Source organism: Amblyomma maculatum, chromosome 11 (genome assembly GCF_055883805.1).
Source record: "Amblyomma maculatum isolate TAMU_Amacu chromosome 11, ASM5588380v1, whole genome shotgun sequence".
In the NCBI taxonomy this organism is placed as follows: Eukaryota; Metazoa; Arthropoda; class Arachnida; order Ixodida; family Ixodidae; genus Amblyomma; species Amblyomma maculatum.
In genome coordinates, this window is record NC_139354.1 from 29,261,215 (window position 1) to 29,279,543 (window position 18,329).

General features: G+C 44.1%; 2 protein-coding genes across 2 annotated transcripts in view; both read left to right on the top strand.

Annotated features, from left to right (window-relative positions):
- LOC146173276 (uncharacterized) overlaps positions 1-12,219 on the top strand; it is a 42,435-nt gene extending 30,216 nt beyond the window's left edge. The window contains exon 6 of the mRNA XM_084585167.1: positions 12,080-12,219. Within this exon, the coding sequence (XP_084441293.1) occupies positions 12,080-12,116 (37 nt within the window). The 3' untranslated portion in view covers positions 12,117-12,219. The remainder of the gene's footprint in view (positions 1-12,079) is intronic.
- On the top strand, positions 12,118-16,499 carry LOC146173277 (uncharacterized). Its single transcript, XM_084584113.1, has one exon. The coding sequence runs from the start codon at positions 12,147-12,149 to the stop codon at positions 15,813-15,815; it is 3,669 nt and encodes a 1,222-aa protein (XP_084440239.1). The 5' UTR covers positions 12,118-12,146; the 3' UTR covers positions 15,816-16,499.
- The last annotated feature ends 1,830 nt before the right edge of the window (positions 16,500-18,329 follow it).

Genomic DNA, 18,329 nt, shown 5'->3' on the forward strand with positions numbered 1-18,329 from the left:
TACACACTATGTCTTCGCTATTTTTTTTTTTTTAGCGGGAGCAATTTTTTTTTTTTTTTACTTCGGTAATCACACAAATTAGTAATGTAACATGTTTAGGGGAAAGATAATTAAACACAAAGTAGAAAGAAAAACAACGTGCCGATGGTGGGAACCGAACCCACGACCTCCGAATATGAGTGAGGGCGCACCATCCAAATGCACACTTGTCGGAGAAATTGTGACAGGTACTGCGCCTTTCCTCCAGAAGTCTAATCATGTCTAGCATTCCTGCCACCTGCAGTCCCACAACTACCAGCCACATTGGCTGTCATTGCTGAACTATGACTTCACTGCAGAAGACGTACACGTTACATATGCTCTTGTGCTCTTTACGGAGCGAATGCATGGCTGCCTCTCTTCACATCTGTGTAATACATTTTAAGAGACACACTTTCATAAGTTTTTCACATCTCATTTTGGGGGCTTTGTGCGCTCTGTCAAGTTAGTATAATATTGGTGGGAGCGCTTTCCTTAATTTTGTTCACTGAGGAGGAAGAACAATTTACCTTGTTTTACGGCAAAAATACCATTCCCCCCCCCCCCTCCCTAAATTTGAACTCCAAGAATTTAGCACCTGAAAGATACAACTGCATGCTCGGTCATCATTTCATTTTCAGAACATTTATTCAAACGACCGCCACAATGTCGCTGGTTAACCGATTCTCAGTCGTCGCCACTCTCACTGCTACCATTCAAGACTTCATAGCCGCTGGCACGTTTTTGTTTGCCGTAGCATCAAAAATCCATGTCCTGTCATAAAGCGCTGACGCCAACCACTGCTTGAACGAAATTTGCGTGGAATTTTCATTTCCCAGGCTAGCTTCAGGCCGTCCATTTGAGCCATCTCTGTTGAAACAGCGTGGCCATGACTCCTCTGCTCCTCAATAAATTTGTGAAGCTGCGTCTCGAGGTTGGGGTTCAAAGCAGTCTTTGGATCGCGATATGCCAGCAGTGTATTCACGCATTTTTCACAGATGTTTGAAGAATTTTTTTTTAGACCAATTTTTGTTCCTTCGTGAGAACTTTAAATAGTGCTGATGTCAGCAATACATTTTTTGGATAAAAATACTGCAATAAAAGAGGTTTCGCAGAAATGTCAGCAAGCCCATTATTTTTTTTTGTCACCAGAATTGGCAGTAGTCACTTTTGGGGTCTGGGACGTTTTACATGGAATGACCCAGCAACAAGCCCACCTCAGAGGAAGCCCACCCATTGTAATGGCAGTGACCTGTTGCGCTTTATGCTAATCTGCCTTGCCTCTGTCGCAGCCGCAGTGTATGGTAGGCTGGTTGTTGCAGCGTTATGACCGTACTAGTTTGGTGCCATCAGTTGGAGGGTCTCATTTGAGGGGAATTTTCCGCTTCATTTCAGTACTTGTAGTACTCAGTTGCCTGCCATAAAATCCTTTGCTATGGGCTTAACTAGCCTAAAGTACTACTTTGGCTTTATTGATTGTAGCGTTTGGCTTTGTACGCTGTGTGAATGCTCAAAACATTCAAGTAAAGAATTGAACATTGTCATTTTCGATTGTCTGAACAAATAAAATGGGCACATTCAAGATTATCTGAAACGAATTGAGTGTGACCGAATACCTATTGGGTAGGGGTGTGTGAATATTGAAATTTTCAGATACGAATTGAATACAAACAGGGAGGAAAATTGCCTTCGAACACCGAATCGAATGTCTAATCAGTGAAGAAAAAGAACAGCATGACATGCACCAGCAGTCTGTGCAAGTGCAAAAGGCACCAACTGATTAGTGCTGATAAAAACAGCGGAAATTTTCCGGAAGGTCAGCTGCTCGACATGTTCACCAAGTTAACATTCTCTACACATGGGCATAACACCCCGTAAACGCTTTTTCACTTGATACAGAAATGTGTATGCACATAATGCCTATGCATATTATCCCTCGCATGCATCCACATGCTGCTTCCAGTACTCTGAAACTCCGCACTGGTCTTGTGCCGTTCCAGCACAGTATGAGCTTCACTTCGGTGCTTCACCGCATGAGATCTGCCGTGAATGATTGCTACAATATCGCACTGCGAAAAGGGACAGTGTTTGGCGTTAATTTTTTTTTTTTTTTTCAGGCTTATCGATAATTCGAACTTCCTGCTAATTTGCATATATTTTTCTGGTCCCTTCAGGCTCCAGTCCACAAGAATTTACTCTTTCCGAAGACTTTGGAATACTGTACAGCTGTGTTCAAATATTAAAAAATTTTCGATGTGTCTAGTAATCTTCAGATATTTGGAGCATTAAGAATACCAGCTTTTAAAATTGAATGCGAGTCAAATAACAAACATATTCAGTTCATATTTGAGATTTCAACTATTTGCACACCCACACTTTCAAACAAGCGACACAAGGTTCAAATTGGGCTCATCATAGTTCTCTCGGGTGGCCGATTCAAAGACTACTTTCTTCGACGTCGCGCAGTATGCTGCAGAAATTGGTCTGCACGTGCAGCGCCTTGACGCAGAGCACCCTAGTGGTATCACTATGGTGTTCAAAGATAAGACATGGTTGGATTCAGCCATGTTTGACAAGTCCTGCCTTCATATCTAGTATTGAAGGCCATGGGTTATAACTCTCGTTCCTCTCGTCAGCTTACTTGTGGTGCTGGTTTGTTTGCTGTGTTCTTAGCTTCGCACTTGGTGATCTCCCATTGTGCTTGATGTGACAACAGTCACAGAGTTGCCACACTGACTGCATGCACCTTGGAAGGTCACTGTTGCATTTTTCAGCAGTCACAGGCTTACCTTCGAGTTGTAGAGCCACAAATAGCGCTTCATTGTTTTGCGTGAACTGTTTTGTACCAATGTTCACAAAGTATCTAATAAATACACGAGTGTCCGTTATAGCTTCGAAAAAGTACTATTTGCACGCTCTTAACTTTAGACTTACCTTTGCACTTTGTCTAGGTGCTCAGTCATGCATTGTAAACTCCTCGCTGGATTGATAGCTCTGGATTAGAATGCCAGGGTAGCTGCAGCTGGCCAAAGCCAACACAAATATGACAATATCAAGTCAATGATGAACACAGTTGTGTAACCTGTGTATTTTGAAATAATCTTTGTTTACATAGTGTCAGAAATGGCATCTTCTAAGATGAAGAAGGAAGAAATGTAGGAAAAGACAGGCATAGAAAAAGTGGTGGACAAGAATGGCGGAGAAGGAACTGGATAGCCAATAAACATGAAGCAAGCCTGTGTGAATTTTGAAACTTCAGTGGGCTGCGGTCTAAAGGCTCGAAAACCACTTGGCATGCTATCAGTGTCGCAAAATGCTTGGGAGGATGGCTACAAAGCTACGAGTGGTGCACCATAGTGATACAACTGCACAAAAAGGTGCTGGAAGTGTCAACTGAAAAATTTCATGGTCATAGGTCTGGATGTGCAAATACCATTTCGAACACATTGCTGGGCGAAGATGACGAGATAAATGCAGAGTTGTTAAGCAAAGATTTAGAGAGAACTTCACTCCAACGATAAATCATACATGTTCAACAAAATGGAGCAAAAGTAAGTTGGGCCCTTTACCGAATACTGACGGCAGTGAGACTGTAGTGCTATATTGGCAATCTGGCTGATGACCTGCTCAGAGATTGTATCGTAGCTGGCGTAATCAATTGCCATGTGTGACAGAGGCCACTGAATGAACCTGCCGCAGATTTCAGAATGCCATCAGTTTATGCGGGCCAAGTGACAAGCATCGATGCAACTTAAGTAAATTGTGGGCAAGGACAAGAAGGCTGTTGATCATTTAAGGATGAAAATTCAGGCTCAAAAGGGACTGCCACGGAGGTAAAAATATTACAGAAAAGGATTTCAGGATGACCAAGTGTGCTTGCAAATTCTGTGAGGGCAATTAGAAGCCTAGATTCTTAAGAGCCAGCGGATGAGGCACTTAGTGACGGTGTCTCAAACGAGCAGAAAAACGCAGCTTCAAGTGCACCCATTTGAGGATAAAGAGACAAAAGAAACCAAGGCAATGTGGCAAGAAGAAATTCATTCCAAGGGGGGCACCACACTCATTACGAAGTGGGGCACAGCTGCACGGTGCCTTGTATTACCACTAAGTAAATTGCAAACAGTGCCTCTTCACATACGTCTGTCTGTTTTCGGAAAAAGCAGAAGTGATGAATGAAGCCACAGAAACCTGCACAGCAACCTGGAAAGCTGAAATTTGTAGCCATCGAAGCTGTTCTCGCGTCGGTGATAGGACAGAACGCCATTAAATTACACAGCCTGGTGAAAGAGTGCATGCAGTCTGGGGAAAACGAAAGGGAAGATAACGTCCAAGGCACTGGATGTATCAGAAAGTTTGAGTGTGATGTGGACATCAAGCAAGCAGCCTGCAAAAGCTTATAAAACAAACCGCCTGGAAGGACCCTACATGCACTCATGGATGAAATCAAGGAAGAGTGAAAAAGCATACGAAAGAAGGATACATCAGAAAATTCACAGAGCCAACTTTATTATATAATAAGACCATTTTGGTCCAGCAGAAAGAAAAGCCAAATATGTGGACTGGATCGATGTAGTAGAACTGAATGAAGTGCTTGCATAAATAAAGTATCTGCTAAAGACAATGGAAACACGAAGATATTTCTACCCTTCGTTCAGTATGCCAGGCATGTGCTGCTACAAGAGAGTGCCACTTGGAGTTGCCACTGCACATGAGGAGTTCCGACAAGTTGTCGCAAGAGTACTTTGAAGGCATGTTGAGTGCTGTCAACTCAGTGGATGGCATTCTTGTGTGCACAGAAACCAGCAAACAAGTTCAGTACACTGAAAGGGTGAAAGAGAGACTGCAGGATGCAAGTGTCAAAAAAAATAAATAACGTAAACAGGCTTTCAAAAACCAGAAGTCAACTTTTTAGGGCATAACTACAGAGTTACTCGAGACTGGTCAAGGAAAAATAACCTCATTGTTGACCGGCTCGGAGAATCTTGGCACCAAAATGGAATCCCAAAACTTGTAGACACAACACAGTATCTGCACAAATTCGGGCCCTAGCCTAGCAAGGAAAACATTTACCCTAAGAAAGCTCATTACCAAAGGTACCGAGTTATACGATGTTGGGTCTATGAAACATAGTATGACCCCCCTCCCCCCTTTTTTTTCATGCGTGCTGCATGCATTACCTCACGATCCCTATGTCTTTGTAAAGCTGGCTTCGTCTTACACCTGTGTAGCCCAATGGCAAAGCCAACTTAAAAAGCACCGCTTAGGAATGTTGGTTTCACGACCCTAGACAGAAGGTTGGCCACTATATCATCTTTCCAGGTAGTACGCCATCACAACCATGTGTTCTTTACTATAGCCACTCTTTCTTTTTTTACTAAAGATGTCTTTACTGCTGATGAAAAAAAAAAAAGAATTTAAAGTCTGGATGGGAAGTAAAAATGGGGCTGCTGTTTCACTTTAACTATATCCAAATTTTACTGCATTCAATTTTACTGCATCGGCATTCTGTTCATTTAGAACTAGCCTAGGAGCGTTGCATTTTTTATTGATGAAACAATGCTGGAAATTTCAACAAATACATATTATCCTAAGGCTAAGCCAGGATGGGGGTGAATGTTTTTGTTTGGTGAGCAAGCCTAACAAACATAAAATGTCAGTTTTTGTCACCTCTGCTCCACACAGTTCATGTGTCGACCTCTTTTGTTTTGTAAAAATAAAACCACAGTCGAGCCTACTTATAACGACCTTGATTGTCATGTGAATTTCATTCATTGTATCTGAAGCTGGTAGTTTGCCCTAGTTACCCTCCCCCTCCCTCCCCTAACATAAAATTCGACAAACGTGGAATTTCTTTCTTTAAAAAATCACTTGTCATTTTCTCCTTTATTAGCAGATACTATAAAGCAGCTAGCTCTCTAAGCTCTCCAGCATGGTCATTTGCTGAGGAGGTACTTTTGGGGATGAGCCATATAATAATCATAATTAATAGCATCAAGCAAAAACATGCAGCAGAGTTCGTCAGCATTTCTTCAGCATTTCAGTGTAAGTCGGAGCATGACCCGTCCCTTTGTGTGCGATTGAACAGATACAGTGCAGTGCTGGAGGTAGGTCCACAAATGACTCACACCCACTTACTGTGGTCAGGTGGCACAGACTCCTCTCACAAAACTAGCCAATCCTATCGTTATAAAAGAATACTCCCAGTAAGGACGTGAGGGAGTTTAGCAGGCGCAGTTTAAATTGGATGCGCTCGTGTCTTACCTTGCCCAATTCGTCAGACATGCTTGGTTTGATGGGTGTGCTACTGGGAAAAGGTCTATATGATTTCCAAATTTATTTATTTCCTTCTCTCTTTGTCACATACACCAGTAAGCCGCATTCTTCAATAGGCACCACACTGTCGGTCTTATATGGGGGGGGTCTGAAAGCGTTGGTATTTATGACATGCCCAACCACCCATTGTCTGAAAATATTACACTCCTGTGATGTGGCGAATCCGGAACCTGCCAGTAGAAAAGTTTTTTGAAAACTCCATTTAACAATGCTGTCAAGGCTCTGTCCCATCAAGCGATTTTGAGGTGCTCGTCTCTTTCTGCGTGTTCTCTCCAAGGCTGTTCTCACTCCCGCCTGGTCAGCTAGCTTTTTCAAGCCAAATTTTCCTTATCCTTCAATTTTAGAGGGAAGCACAAAGCACTGCAGATGCCCGAGTCATAGCTGTGCTTTGCCAACTGCTTTTATTTTTAGTGCATGAGCACCAGATATGCCTCATTCACAAAGGCCACAGCTGTACAAGGGATGAGGCCTGCCGAGCAACATCCAGGTGCTGCTCACAACCTGAGCCGCAAAGGCAGTGAAGTCTCCGCCGGCTACGTGAACCAGTTTGTTTCTCTCTCCCAGCGAGAGAAGAGGAAGCTCGCTGAGAAGACCCTATTTGCAGTCGACCAGAGACACCCACGCTCCTGCATTTTGCCGATGTCTGTCTGCACTGTCTCTTTGTGACCTTTGAGAGGGGAGAAAATATGGCTGCACTGGCTGAGCTACGTGTCTCGTTAGTGTTGCCATGGGTGAAGCATGCAGGTCTATTCAGTTTAACCTGGCAAAGCAGAGCTAGCACACCTACTTCGCGTTCGATTAACCTTTCAAATCGGCTACTCTTTTCTCACTGTTTGCTACCCAGAGTGCCTCTGGTGGCTTTCCATCTTCGATTCTGGGTGTTTTGTTTACTTTGTAGTCTAAACTGATTCGTAGATTGTTGTTCATTCTTGAGTTTGGGAAGTTCATGATCGTTGTCTCGTTGATGCGATCACCACTCACTTAGGAAAGCTCTTGAAACTGATCTTCTGGTGTGTGTGGGCAGTACTTTATGGTTTATCACACATTACACTGCGTGTGATTACAGGTGGTGCAACGTGAGGAGTGTGGCTGTGGGTACAACTGTGGTCTCAAAATGAGAAAGATAAAGCGCTAAGTAACAAACATACTGACAACTAGAGCACTGCACGGGCTCGGATCGGCCCGGAAGCCTGGACCTGAAATTTGCTGTTCTGCCAGGCCCGCGTCATGCTCGAGCTTGAAGTTACAGGCCTGGGCTGGGTCTTTGCTTAAAGTGGCGGGCTCAGGCAGAGCTGGGGCTAGCTGTGTATGGCTGCTTTTGTAAATTAGGGAATCCTGGCATTAAAATGGTTCAAGTGGTTTATGGATAAACCACTAATAGTACATTTGTTAACACCGAATGTGAGAAAGCTCATTTGTAGACCGGGTTTAATCAGCGGCACTCAGTGGTTTGTCCAAGTAAGGTGCCTCGTGGTGTTCAACGACACACTTGAAAAAGTTGAAATGAAAAAGCGCAAAACCCTGCAGCGCGCCCTAATGCAGTGCAGGTCTTGTGAAGTGCTGCAACGCATGATACATGGCTCATTTACATGAATATTCGCCTACTAAAATACACAACAATGCTAGCACTGAATTTTTCAGCAATCGGTGAACACACTTCATCGGATCTAGCTTTGATATTGTGTTACCGCCAACGACTGGACATCTAAAGCCTCATAAGGGTCACTGAAACAGGACATACCCGGCTGCAGCCAGTCTTCCCCCCCCCCCCCCCCCCCTCCCCACCTCCCCACCTCAAAGGAAAAACATCTCTATGCTACGAGAAACTGCATTGGATATGAACATACTGCATTAGGAATCTTCAGGTATTCAAACACACATGCCTGCACAATAAACAGCTGTATTGCTTTTGGTCTTCATAGAGATGCGGGGTGTGGCCATGAATTCTTCACAAGCTTGTGCATTTTTTCTTTTCCTGCCCATGCTCACGCAGCTTCCTGTGGCATAGCTGCCGGGGACAGTCTCTTTGTGTGTAATTAAGCAAATAACATTCCCAAAGAACTAATTGCGAATAAGGAGCCATATTTAACTGCTCCGCTGTCACGAACGTACCGCTACGTTTTCGTGCTTCCCCCCACAGTGTCGCTGACGTACCGGTACATTGTCTATCGTGCATTCAAAACTTCGCGCCTGAGTGCGAAGCTGGCGCGCTTGGACAGGCTGCGCAATCTGTCAAATCTTTCTACAAGTTCGTATTTTCGCCCCGCGTTGTGTTGGTATGTATAATTGCAAGTATGGAGCGACTGCGCCCACGCCCGTAACCTTCTTTGCAGGAGGGCGTGGTCGCTCTGCGCGCGTACTCTATCTCTCTAAGCGATCATGCAGTGCGCGCGTTTCGCGGCACGTATGTGTGGGTACGTGTTCAAGGGTTGTTCTGCCATCTGCCGCAGGTTTGCAGGTTTTTATTTTTATTCTGTTTGGCGTGTCTGCTACGACGCATCATGTTCAGGGGCTAGCACCGGTGCCTCTCCAATAGGTCGACACATGACTCGATCACTGCTTTCGCTGTCTCTTGCCGCGCCCTTGCTTGCGGCTAGCAGCAGCAAAGGAGGTTATTTTAGCTTCTTTCCATGTCCCTCTGTCATCTTGATTTCACAACGTGCCATTTATCTCCGTTGTGTGAGACACCGAAAGTGCGCCCTCCGTGCGCACGGTTACTTTCGAATGGCTGATCGCGCAGGACCTTTGACTGCAGACTGGAGCAATGGTTCTTGATTATACATACGAGTCGAGCTTGGACTCGGTCTCTCAAGAAGTATCGGGCAGTTTATTTCTTTCTCATTTATCTAATCTATAATCAGGCTGATAATGATGATGATCTTATTTAAAAACACCTGCAGAACACTGAAATGTGCATATTCCATTGACTATTTTATTTGTATAGCAACCATAATCAAAAATAAATTGCTATGCTCGTTTCCTAAAACCAAGTTGAGACTGGAGGTGCGTCACGGCCAGAAACGCCCTGCAGCGAAAGGGTTAAAATGCCTGTAATCCATAGCTCTTAAACATGCATGAGCACAATAGCTTTAAATAAAATGACTTGCCAAAAATTTCTTGATTATGCATTTGCTTCTGCTGATACAGTGCCCTTTTCTCCTAAAAAGAATATTGTCAGATTTTTTTGCCCATTTTGATTTGGTATGTGCCATTAAGCAGTGCTGTTATTTATTTGTTTTAGCAATAATATCTGTCCTATTCAGGACTAAGACAGAAGTGGGTTGCTTATATCAAAAGAAGACTCATGCAATTGAATCTCATTATAACGAAGTAGTATGGAGCACGAAAATTTGTTCATTATATCCGATATTCGTTATTAAAGTGCGGCCCAAATTCTTGTAAATAAGTTTGCTAATAAAACGAAATAAAATGCACACTAATATGGACAACACAAGAGTGCGAAAAAGCACAATTTTTTAATTAAAAGCTATTAAAAAAGGATGTTGCCTCCGAGCGCAATTTGCACGATGGAGCCAACGGACTTGGGGGAGTGTAGCATGTGTGCAAGGGTCAGCCACAGTGGCAGAGGCATGGCAGGTGTTGGTGGATGGTGGATCAGGGGGTGGTGGTTATGACATGCGTTGGACTCGAGCAATGGCGGCGAAGCTTGAGACCGGCCATGGTCGTTCATGGCCTTGGAGATCATCTCACAGGGAGGTGGGATCTTGGAGGCCACAGGCTGTTGGTGCTAGTTTTTGTCGCTGCCGCTAGATGACCCAGCACGCAAACGCGCGGGCGACTTAAACACACTTTGGCGGCGCCGCTAGAGTCCGGCCATGGCCGTTCATGACCTTCAAGATCACCACGTGCGAAGATGTGATCTCGGAGGCCATAAGCCACTTGCGGTAGTTTTTGTTGCTGCCGCTAAATGACGTGGTATGCAAGCTTGCGGGTGATTTAAACACACTTCTGCGGCAGCCGATTCGATTGAAAAATTTCGTTTCTTGATGTTTTTTTCTGATTCGTTTACGCATTTTTTTTTGCCGTTTTAATGCAAAATAACTGCTTTGTTATAACCGATCTAGCGTCAAATTTAGAAATTTTTGTTTCGTTATACAGAAAGAACTCCTGTATAAATAAACCATAGACCAACATGATTTTAGTTAATTTTATCTGATAATTCACTTTATCCATGTTAGTTATAGCTAGGTTCAACTGTAATAGTAAACTAAAAATTACACATGAAATATATTCATGGCCAAAGGAGAAAAAATTTGTGAACAGCACACCATCAAGCACTAATTCAGCAACTGAAATAACTCACAGCTCTGAGCGCATGCAATATTATTGGTAAGTTTATTACAATCTCGCTTCCGACATAGTGGCTAGCGCATATGGTGGATTCGAAGGTAGGTGAATAGTTCTTCATGCGATGGCCACTACATCCGAATCTAGCAAATAAGAGCATTGGTAGTACAGTCTCTTACTCTTTTATACTTCGTGCAGTCTTCTGGAAATGTTTTTTCTTCTACATTCTTGGAATTTTTGTTGCGTGTTATTCGGGACAGGGACTTCTTTATTGCATGTCAGTCTGGACTATGTTATGATTTAATGCAAAGTGTTAAGCATTTCTTTTTTTGCCTTAACTGTACATTCTTAAGGAGTCCACGCAGACTAATTGCCGGGCCAGAGCCGGGCCGTTTCTTGGTAGTGCGGGTCCGGTTCGGGCCTGCTCCATGTCAGCGTGGGTTCGGGCTAGGAATGGGCGTGGAGCAATGGGCCCGTGCAGTGTTCTATTGACAACCACTCTTATCTACAAAAACAAATGCAGCTCAATCAGCTCTACCTACTCTTAACACAGTATATTTTTTCTTCAGTTTAAATGCTGTTTGTACTCATTACATGACAGAAGGGCCACAAAGCGTGCAAGTGTTGCTCACAGTCATCCGAAGTCAATTTGGATCACAGAAGCTCCTTGCTTACCACGTTCCACTGCTCATCTCCGTGCCACCCAGCATGTTGCTGTTGCTGCATTTCCGAATATATTTGCATGCTGTCGCTTCGGGAATAGATTTTCATGCTGACAACACCCAGCCACAAATAGTAGCCGGCAAAGATGAATGTCGTAGGCGGCCAGCCGAGGTGGTCGGACTGTTTCCTAGCTTCGATCTGTTATAGAAAGTTTGCGATCTCACTTTTAGGTGTCTCACTCACCTATATTTAGCATTGTCACAACATTGCTACATCATGTTGCTGATCATGGAGACGGCATTGAAAGGAATTGACTTAGTTGCAGATTCTTGCAAGTCTCCTTTAATTCGTTCACTAGTGACTGCTATATAAGACAATGGTCAAGTTTTCTCCATTTTTTCTTTTTTTTTTTGTAAAGAAAGCACAACCAATATTCCAATCCTTATGCATTATATTAGCTTTTCCAAAGGTGTGTCATCTGTGAGCACTCTGAGGTGCAAAAAATGGATGAATGAACTCAAGGATATGTGAATAGATCAGATCATATATTCGAATATCCTTCAGTTCCCTCATTTCCCTCAACAGATGAGAATGCTTACAGAAGGAAGGTGAATGGTTCAGTACCTTTTGTTCATCCTTGAGGTCTGTTAGTCACATCTTTTGTTCACCAGAAAAACTGACCTGATGCCTGTGTTTCTGTCTAGCTAAATTTATACTTTCTGCTGGTTTTTGCTAAACGAGTATGTTTGTATTGCAGGCAAGTGGCCACCGCAAACGAAGTAGACAGCTCCTAGACCAAGTCGACACTAGAAAATTGGCTCACAATGTCAAACTCGGAGAAGAAAACATCTCAGAGTGGGAAAGAATTTGACGGAAAGATAAAAGTTTGGCCCGTTGCAAAAATTGCAGCAGTACTTCCACAACCACTGACGGCATGTGCTGTTTCTCCTGTAGTGCCTAACAAAATGGCAGGAGCTGGCAGCATGGTTCGAAACCCTGAACAGGCTTGGCCGAGAAATCTTTTGCCATCCAACCTAGTAGTTCCTGTGAGACTGTGGCGCAATCCATACGCGGTACCCGACGACGCACCTACATTACCTGCGACTGTCGTGACTCCCAGCTGTTCTACACAAAGTGCTGCACAACTGCCAGGTGGGATCGAGGTTTCCACGAAATTGGCCATGCCTGCATTGCCTGTGGCTGTCCAGCCTCCTAGCTCTTATACGCAAAGTGCTGCCCGGCTGCCAGAATTGAAGAGCGTGGTTGAAGTTTCCATAAAATCAGCCGCGCCATCAAAGGATGATGGAAGTGCCGTCAGGGTGCCCTCATCAGATGCCATTTTAGTTGTCAGGAAGCTGAAAGATGGTACAACATTCTACGCAACTCGAACAGTGCCAAGCAATGACACTATGCCTCTGCAGAATCCTCTCACTCGCACTGGGGGGTTGTCAATTCAGGCACCTGCTGCGACCAGCATTGGACCATATGATCAGAAGATATCCCCGTTGCCTAGTATAGGGCCAGTTGCTACGAACACTTCTAAGCCAGGTTTGAGGGAAGACCACAATATTGTTTCAAAGCAGTTAGATATGGGTGTTCCTAAGCTTCAGAACTGCACTAAAGATAGCAGCAGTCCAGTGGCTACTGAAAGGGGTGACACAAACAGCAGCAGCTTGCAGCGAGGCAAACACCCACCTGCAGTGGTCCACGTCAGCTCTGCTCCTAAACATGGTACTGTGAGAGAACTTTTGCAAAACTTGTCTTCTGGAGCACAGCCAGCGGCAAGTAACACACCACCTATGAAGCAGAGTCAAGTCTCTGTCTCGGTGAAACAGAGCGACACTGGTGCATCGGTACTGCAAAAGGAATGGCGTAGCTTGGCGCCAGGTGTGACACAACCACAGGTGTCACAGGAGAAGGAAGATGATGGCTATGGCATTAAGATTATCAGTATTTGCAGTCTTGCAGAAAAAGATGCTAGCCAGGCCCGTTCCAATCAGTTATTGCAAGTTGCAGCAGAGAACAACAGTGGCAGCACAAGCAGTGCAGCAACTAGCAACAAATCTCAAGAGGGATGCCAAAATATAAGCCCTGAGAAGGTACCAGAATTTAAAGACACCCAGGCCTCTACATGTACCCTACAGGCAGGAAAAAGCGGGAAAGAAAGCGATATCATTGAGCTGTGTTCATTTCAAATGAAAGAGGGAAATTCTATGTTTGCATCACAGATTGCTTTTAAACCAGCGCCATCTACAAGCAATTTGAGCGGAAATGTCACACTGCCTTGCGCCAAGTCTGATAAGCTCAAGACAGCCATTAAGTTGTTTGAGGAGTCTATGATGCAGGACACTGGCTTATTTTCTGAAGGAGAGAAAAATATATTGTCATCCTTGTTTCACCGTGCCAAAAACGACACATTGACTGCAGAATTGGAAGCCGGAGACAAGAGTGCTAACGAGCTGCCACTGGGTCCCAGCAAGTTTGTTATAAAATCAGAGCCTGTTTCTCCGCACAAAGAAACATGTGACTCTGTGTTCAGTGCTCAGGAAGATGAAAGGCCAGAAAATTTTGCCAGTCAGAACAAGCCATCGCAGCTCCCTGAAAAAGTTGCCATTAAAGTAGAGCCCACTTCTCCTGAAGAACCAATGGGCGACACTGTGTTTAATGCCCAACCAGAAGAAAGGCTGGAAAAATCTACAACTCAGTTTGAGAACAAGACATTGCCATCCCCTGGGAAGGATTTCAGTAAGGAAGGCCCTGCTTCTGCAGAAAAACCTGCTGTCGACTCTGTGCCTAATGCTTATCAAAAAAAAAACTTGTGTAAAGAAGCTGTAAAAAAAAATCAGGGTGTAACTTCATTCCACAAACCGCTTCGCCGCATTGTCATAACTTCAGATGAGGTTCCGATGATTAGTTCCGAAGAAGTGAAGGCTGGGATTACAGCATTCCTTAATCAGAACAATATCTCGAACGATTTTTCCGAAGATGAGATCATCAAACTGCACTGGGATGGAAAGGATGTAAGCTCATTTAATTTCAGAGATGCTGACAAAGATCGATCACCATCACCCCTCCCACCACCTAATGTGCCCGTTCCTCCCAAAATCAAGCCTAACATTCTCCGCTGTAGCAAACCAGCTGCAGCTACCATTGTTGCTGGCCGTGAAGTTTCCAGCACTGCCACCGTTAGTGTATTTGCAGGCGGACAAACTGGCTCCAGCACCAGACCTGTGAACACTGACACGCTTCAAGGGCAGCCGAAGGTTTCCAGCAGTAAGCAAACATTGCCGGCTGGCTACACGGCAGTCAGGGTAAAATGTTTAGCAGACAGTAACCAGGTCGTTCTGACACCGTTAGAACCCTCAGCAGCCATCGGAGATGGCAGTTCAGCAGCGAAGCAGCTCTGCTTTATGCCACGAGCAATACGCTATGTCAAAAATGGAGAGGTAATTGAAAAACCTCTGAAACCAGGCCAACAAGCTGTACCTGTTGTGGCACCCATTGACACAAAGGCGGCGCCTCTTCATCAGAAGTCAGCCATCTGCTTAACATCTGCCCCCATTTCTACGGTGTCCTCAGGGACGGTGAGGCAAGTTCTGCCTGGTATTCAAACGACTGCTACGATCATGGCTGTCAGACCACAGCCTGCGAAACCCGTGCTAGCAGTGGCACCCTCTGTGCCTGTGACAGCGCGCATAGTGCGTGTGAATGCCGAGGTCCCAAGTTCTCAGTCTCAGAGTTTAGGTGCTGGCTTTCCAGAACTATTGGGCAGCTCGCTCAAAACGGCCCAAGCCCCACGGCAAAAGCCCGTGCATCCCGCCGTCAGTGGCAACGCTTCAAATTTGTTGGAGCCTGATGTGCGCCTCAGAGTGTCCAACAGAATCATCCAAGTTCGGAAGAAGCTTGACAAGACATATTTTGAGAGCTCCTCTTCTTCATCATCAAGTTCTAGCTGCCTTAGTGAAGACTGTTCCATTCCAGCCAAGGCACAAAAGAAGACGGGACCAGGCCGCAAACGGGCTCCTGCGAGATCGTCAGTACAACGGGACTACAGGTCACGCAAACGCCGGCGGCAGAACACGAAACGGAACCCTCCTGCACCACGTAAAAAGGCCAAGCCATCAGTTACATCACACGATGCAATTAATGGGGCCATTCTTCCCTCGAACTGCATCGACAGACCTTGCGTCGTAAGCATGTATCATCTCAATGACAGTCTCATGTCGAAAGGTTTTGTAAATCTGGCCTCCGTAAAGCGCAAAGAACTTTTTGTATTGGTTGACACACCGGATGTTAGGCTGACGCCCAACAAGATGGTCTCAGTGGTCAAACTTAACTCAGGCCGAACTGCAGAAACTAAGAAAGTGGCCTTAACAGAAGTCTCAGAAACTGTGCCACAAGACAAGGATGCAGAGAGCCTGGAGTGCTTACTCACAGAGCAGAAAAAACGTCTGGTACAGTTGCGTAAGAGATACCACGAGTTGAGCCCTTAGCATAATATACAGTGCTAATGTGACATGTACAGGATGGTGGGTGCATTTGTGTTGTGTTCTCTTCTAAGTCATAGTCAAGACAAAGGCTCAGCTGCTTGCTTGAGCCCGCTGCTCGGTGAGTTTTTTCATAGAACGTGAGCCGCCTTCTGAAACCACTGAATGCGGTTTTATTATATATGTTGTTTTAACTAATGATAACTACTGAATGATTTGATGTACATAATTTTAGTTTTGTTGAATGATGTAAACAAAGCATTCAGTTGCATTTGTTCTGTAAATGTGGCTACTGTATTTTGCCCCTTATTTTTTTGACAACCACCATCTTGCTTGGTGTGTGTTAAACTTTCAACAGCTTTTGTGACTGTTTCATTCATTCAAATAAGTTATTTTACGAACTGTTTATTTACAGCAAACCTTCAGTTTGCGTGGCTCTCAGAAAGGAGCCGGCTATGAAGTGTTCCCAACTGGCATTTCGGTTAATATGAGCAACGTTGGAGTGCAATATGTAAAGTATAACTTCTGCTCACGGATATGATTGGCTCTTTGTGCTGCATACATGTTCTGAAACCACTGGGTTCTTAATGTTTGTGTTGTTTTAACCATAGCTAACTAATGTGATTTGGTATGCATATTCATTTTGTTGAATGTTGTAAATAAAGCATTCAGTTTCATTTGTTCTTTGAACATGGTGTTATAAATTTTCAACAGCTTTCGTGCTTAATTCATTCAAATGTTATTTTACACACTTCAGCTTGTTTAGCTGTATGAAATATATAAAGTACAGCTTCTGCTTACGGATAAGAGTAATTTTTGTGTTGCATACATGGTCATAGATGATCATGCATGCTTTTGAAAAGGTTGCCACAGCATTTTATGACCCCAGGTGGTCAAAATTATAATCTGGAGTGTTCCTCTGTGGTGCCCTTCATAGCCAGTGTTACTTTGGGACTAAATCTCATATACCATAATATGTTGCCTTCAGTTCATGGGCAAAGGTTCTCCTGATGTATCTCTTTTTGTAGACGGAAACACATAGTCCAGAATTTAATGAGTGGTGGCAGATAGGTATAATAGACCTTAGGGCTATTCTAATGCACTCGTGCTTTTGGATCAACAATCTTATTGCTATTACATGCGCATAGTGTAAACACATGAAAAACATTCAGAAGTGTCCCTTGGGCTATCTGGCAAGTAGAGGCAACAATTACAGCCTTAATGTTTTCCGAGTCAAACTTTTTTTTTTTTATGAATTCAATATTTAAGCAACCCTGGTCCTCCACTGCCTGCCGCAAGGTAGCCTGAAAGCGCCAACCACTTTCGTCTTCTCTTTTTTTGTTGTGATAAGTACAATGACTAAGTGTAACAGGAATGAGAACTCTACGCGAACGAGACCTTTTTAATTACAGCCAATGTGTCAAAAAACGGTGGTTGTTATGAGTAAAAGAAATCGAGTGTATACGAATAGTGGCGATACCCGTGGCCATTATTTCAGATTATTGAGAAATGCAGGATGGCCGGGAAAGAAAAAAGTGATTTCCGGAAGGCAATGGCGGCTAGAGCAGAAAGCTTCTATTGACAGTTTCTAGATGGCGTGACAATTCATAAGCACCCGTTTTTAGATATCAAAGGGGCTGACGGTAATGTGAGCCACGCCCTCATGTGGCAAATTCTGGAAAAGGGTATGGACAAGAAAATAAGCTTATTGAAAGACAAAATAACATAGCAGTTAAGTGGCAGGCCTTGGGCAGTGCAAAAAGCTAGTTTAGTGGGGTTTAATGGCACATAGGCTACTAAGGCCATCATGCGCCAAGCGCGAGGTTTAGTTTGTTATGCGTGTGATGGGTCTGAAAAGTTGGCTAAAAAAATCTATAACTCATTTAAAAGCTTTGCTTCTTTTAGGAATGAAACAACACATATGTATTTACAAGTGGGTCATCTCCTAGAAGTAGGCGAGGATGGAAATGCGTTACTATTAAAAGGGGACTTGGGCAGGGATGTCCTTTTATCACCACTTCTATTCATGGTCTACAGCAGCGGGATTAAACGGATTGGCTTTTACAATGTCATGGCGGAAGGGGGGTGAATTGGAGACTAGCTGCTTATCGGGATTGATATATGGAGATATTCTTCTAGCAGATAGCCAGAAAGGCCTCCAAGACTTTGCAGACAGCTGTGGAAGAGGCAAATGTTCTAAGATCAAAATTTAGCGCAGAAAAATCAAGAGTGATGGTTTTTAACAATCATGCTAAAAACTTTGAGTTACCTAAAGTTAAGGCGATAAACGGTGGTACAGACTACTTGCGGGATCACGGTGAGGAAATTGTAAAGAAAGCAAAAAGAAACGCTGCTGTCATAAAAAATCGTGGGCTCTGGGGATGTAACAAATGTGAAGTTATTCGAGAAATCTGGAAATGTGCAATGGTACCAGGCTTGACCTTTGCAAACCCTGTGCTGCGCTTGGTATCTGCCACAACTTCGGCGCTTGCAATGATGCAGAGGACAGTCAGCAGACTT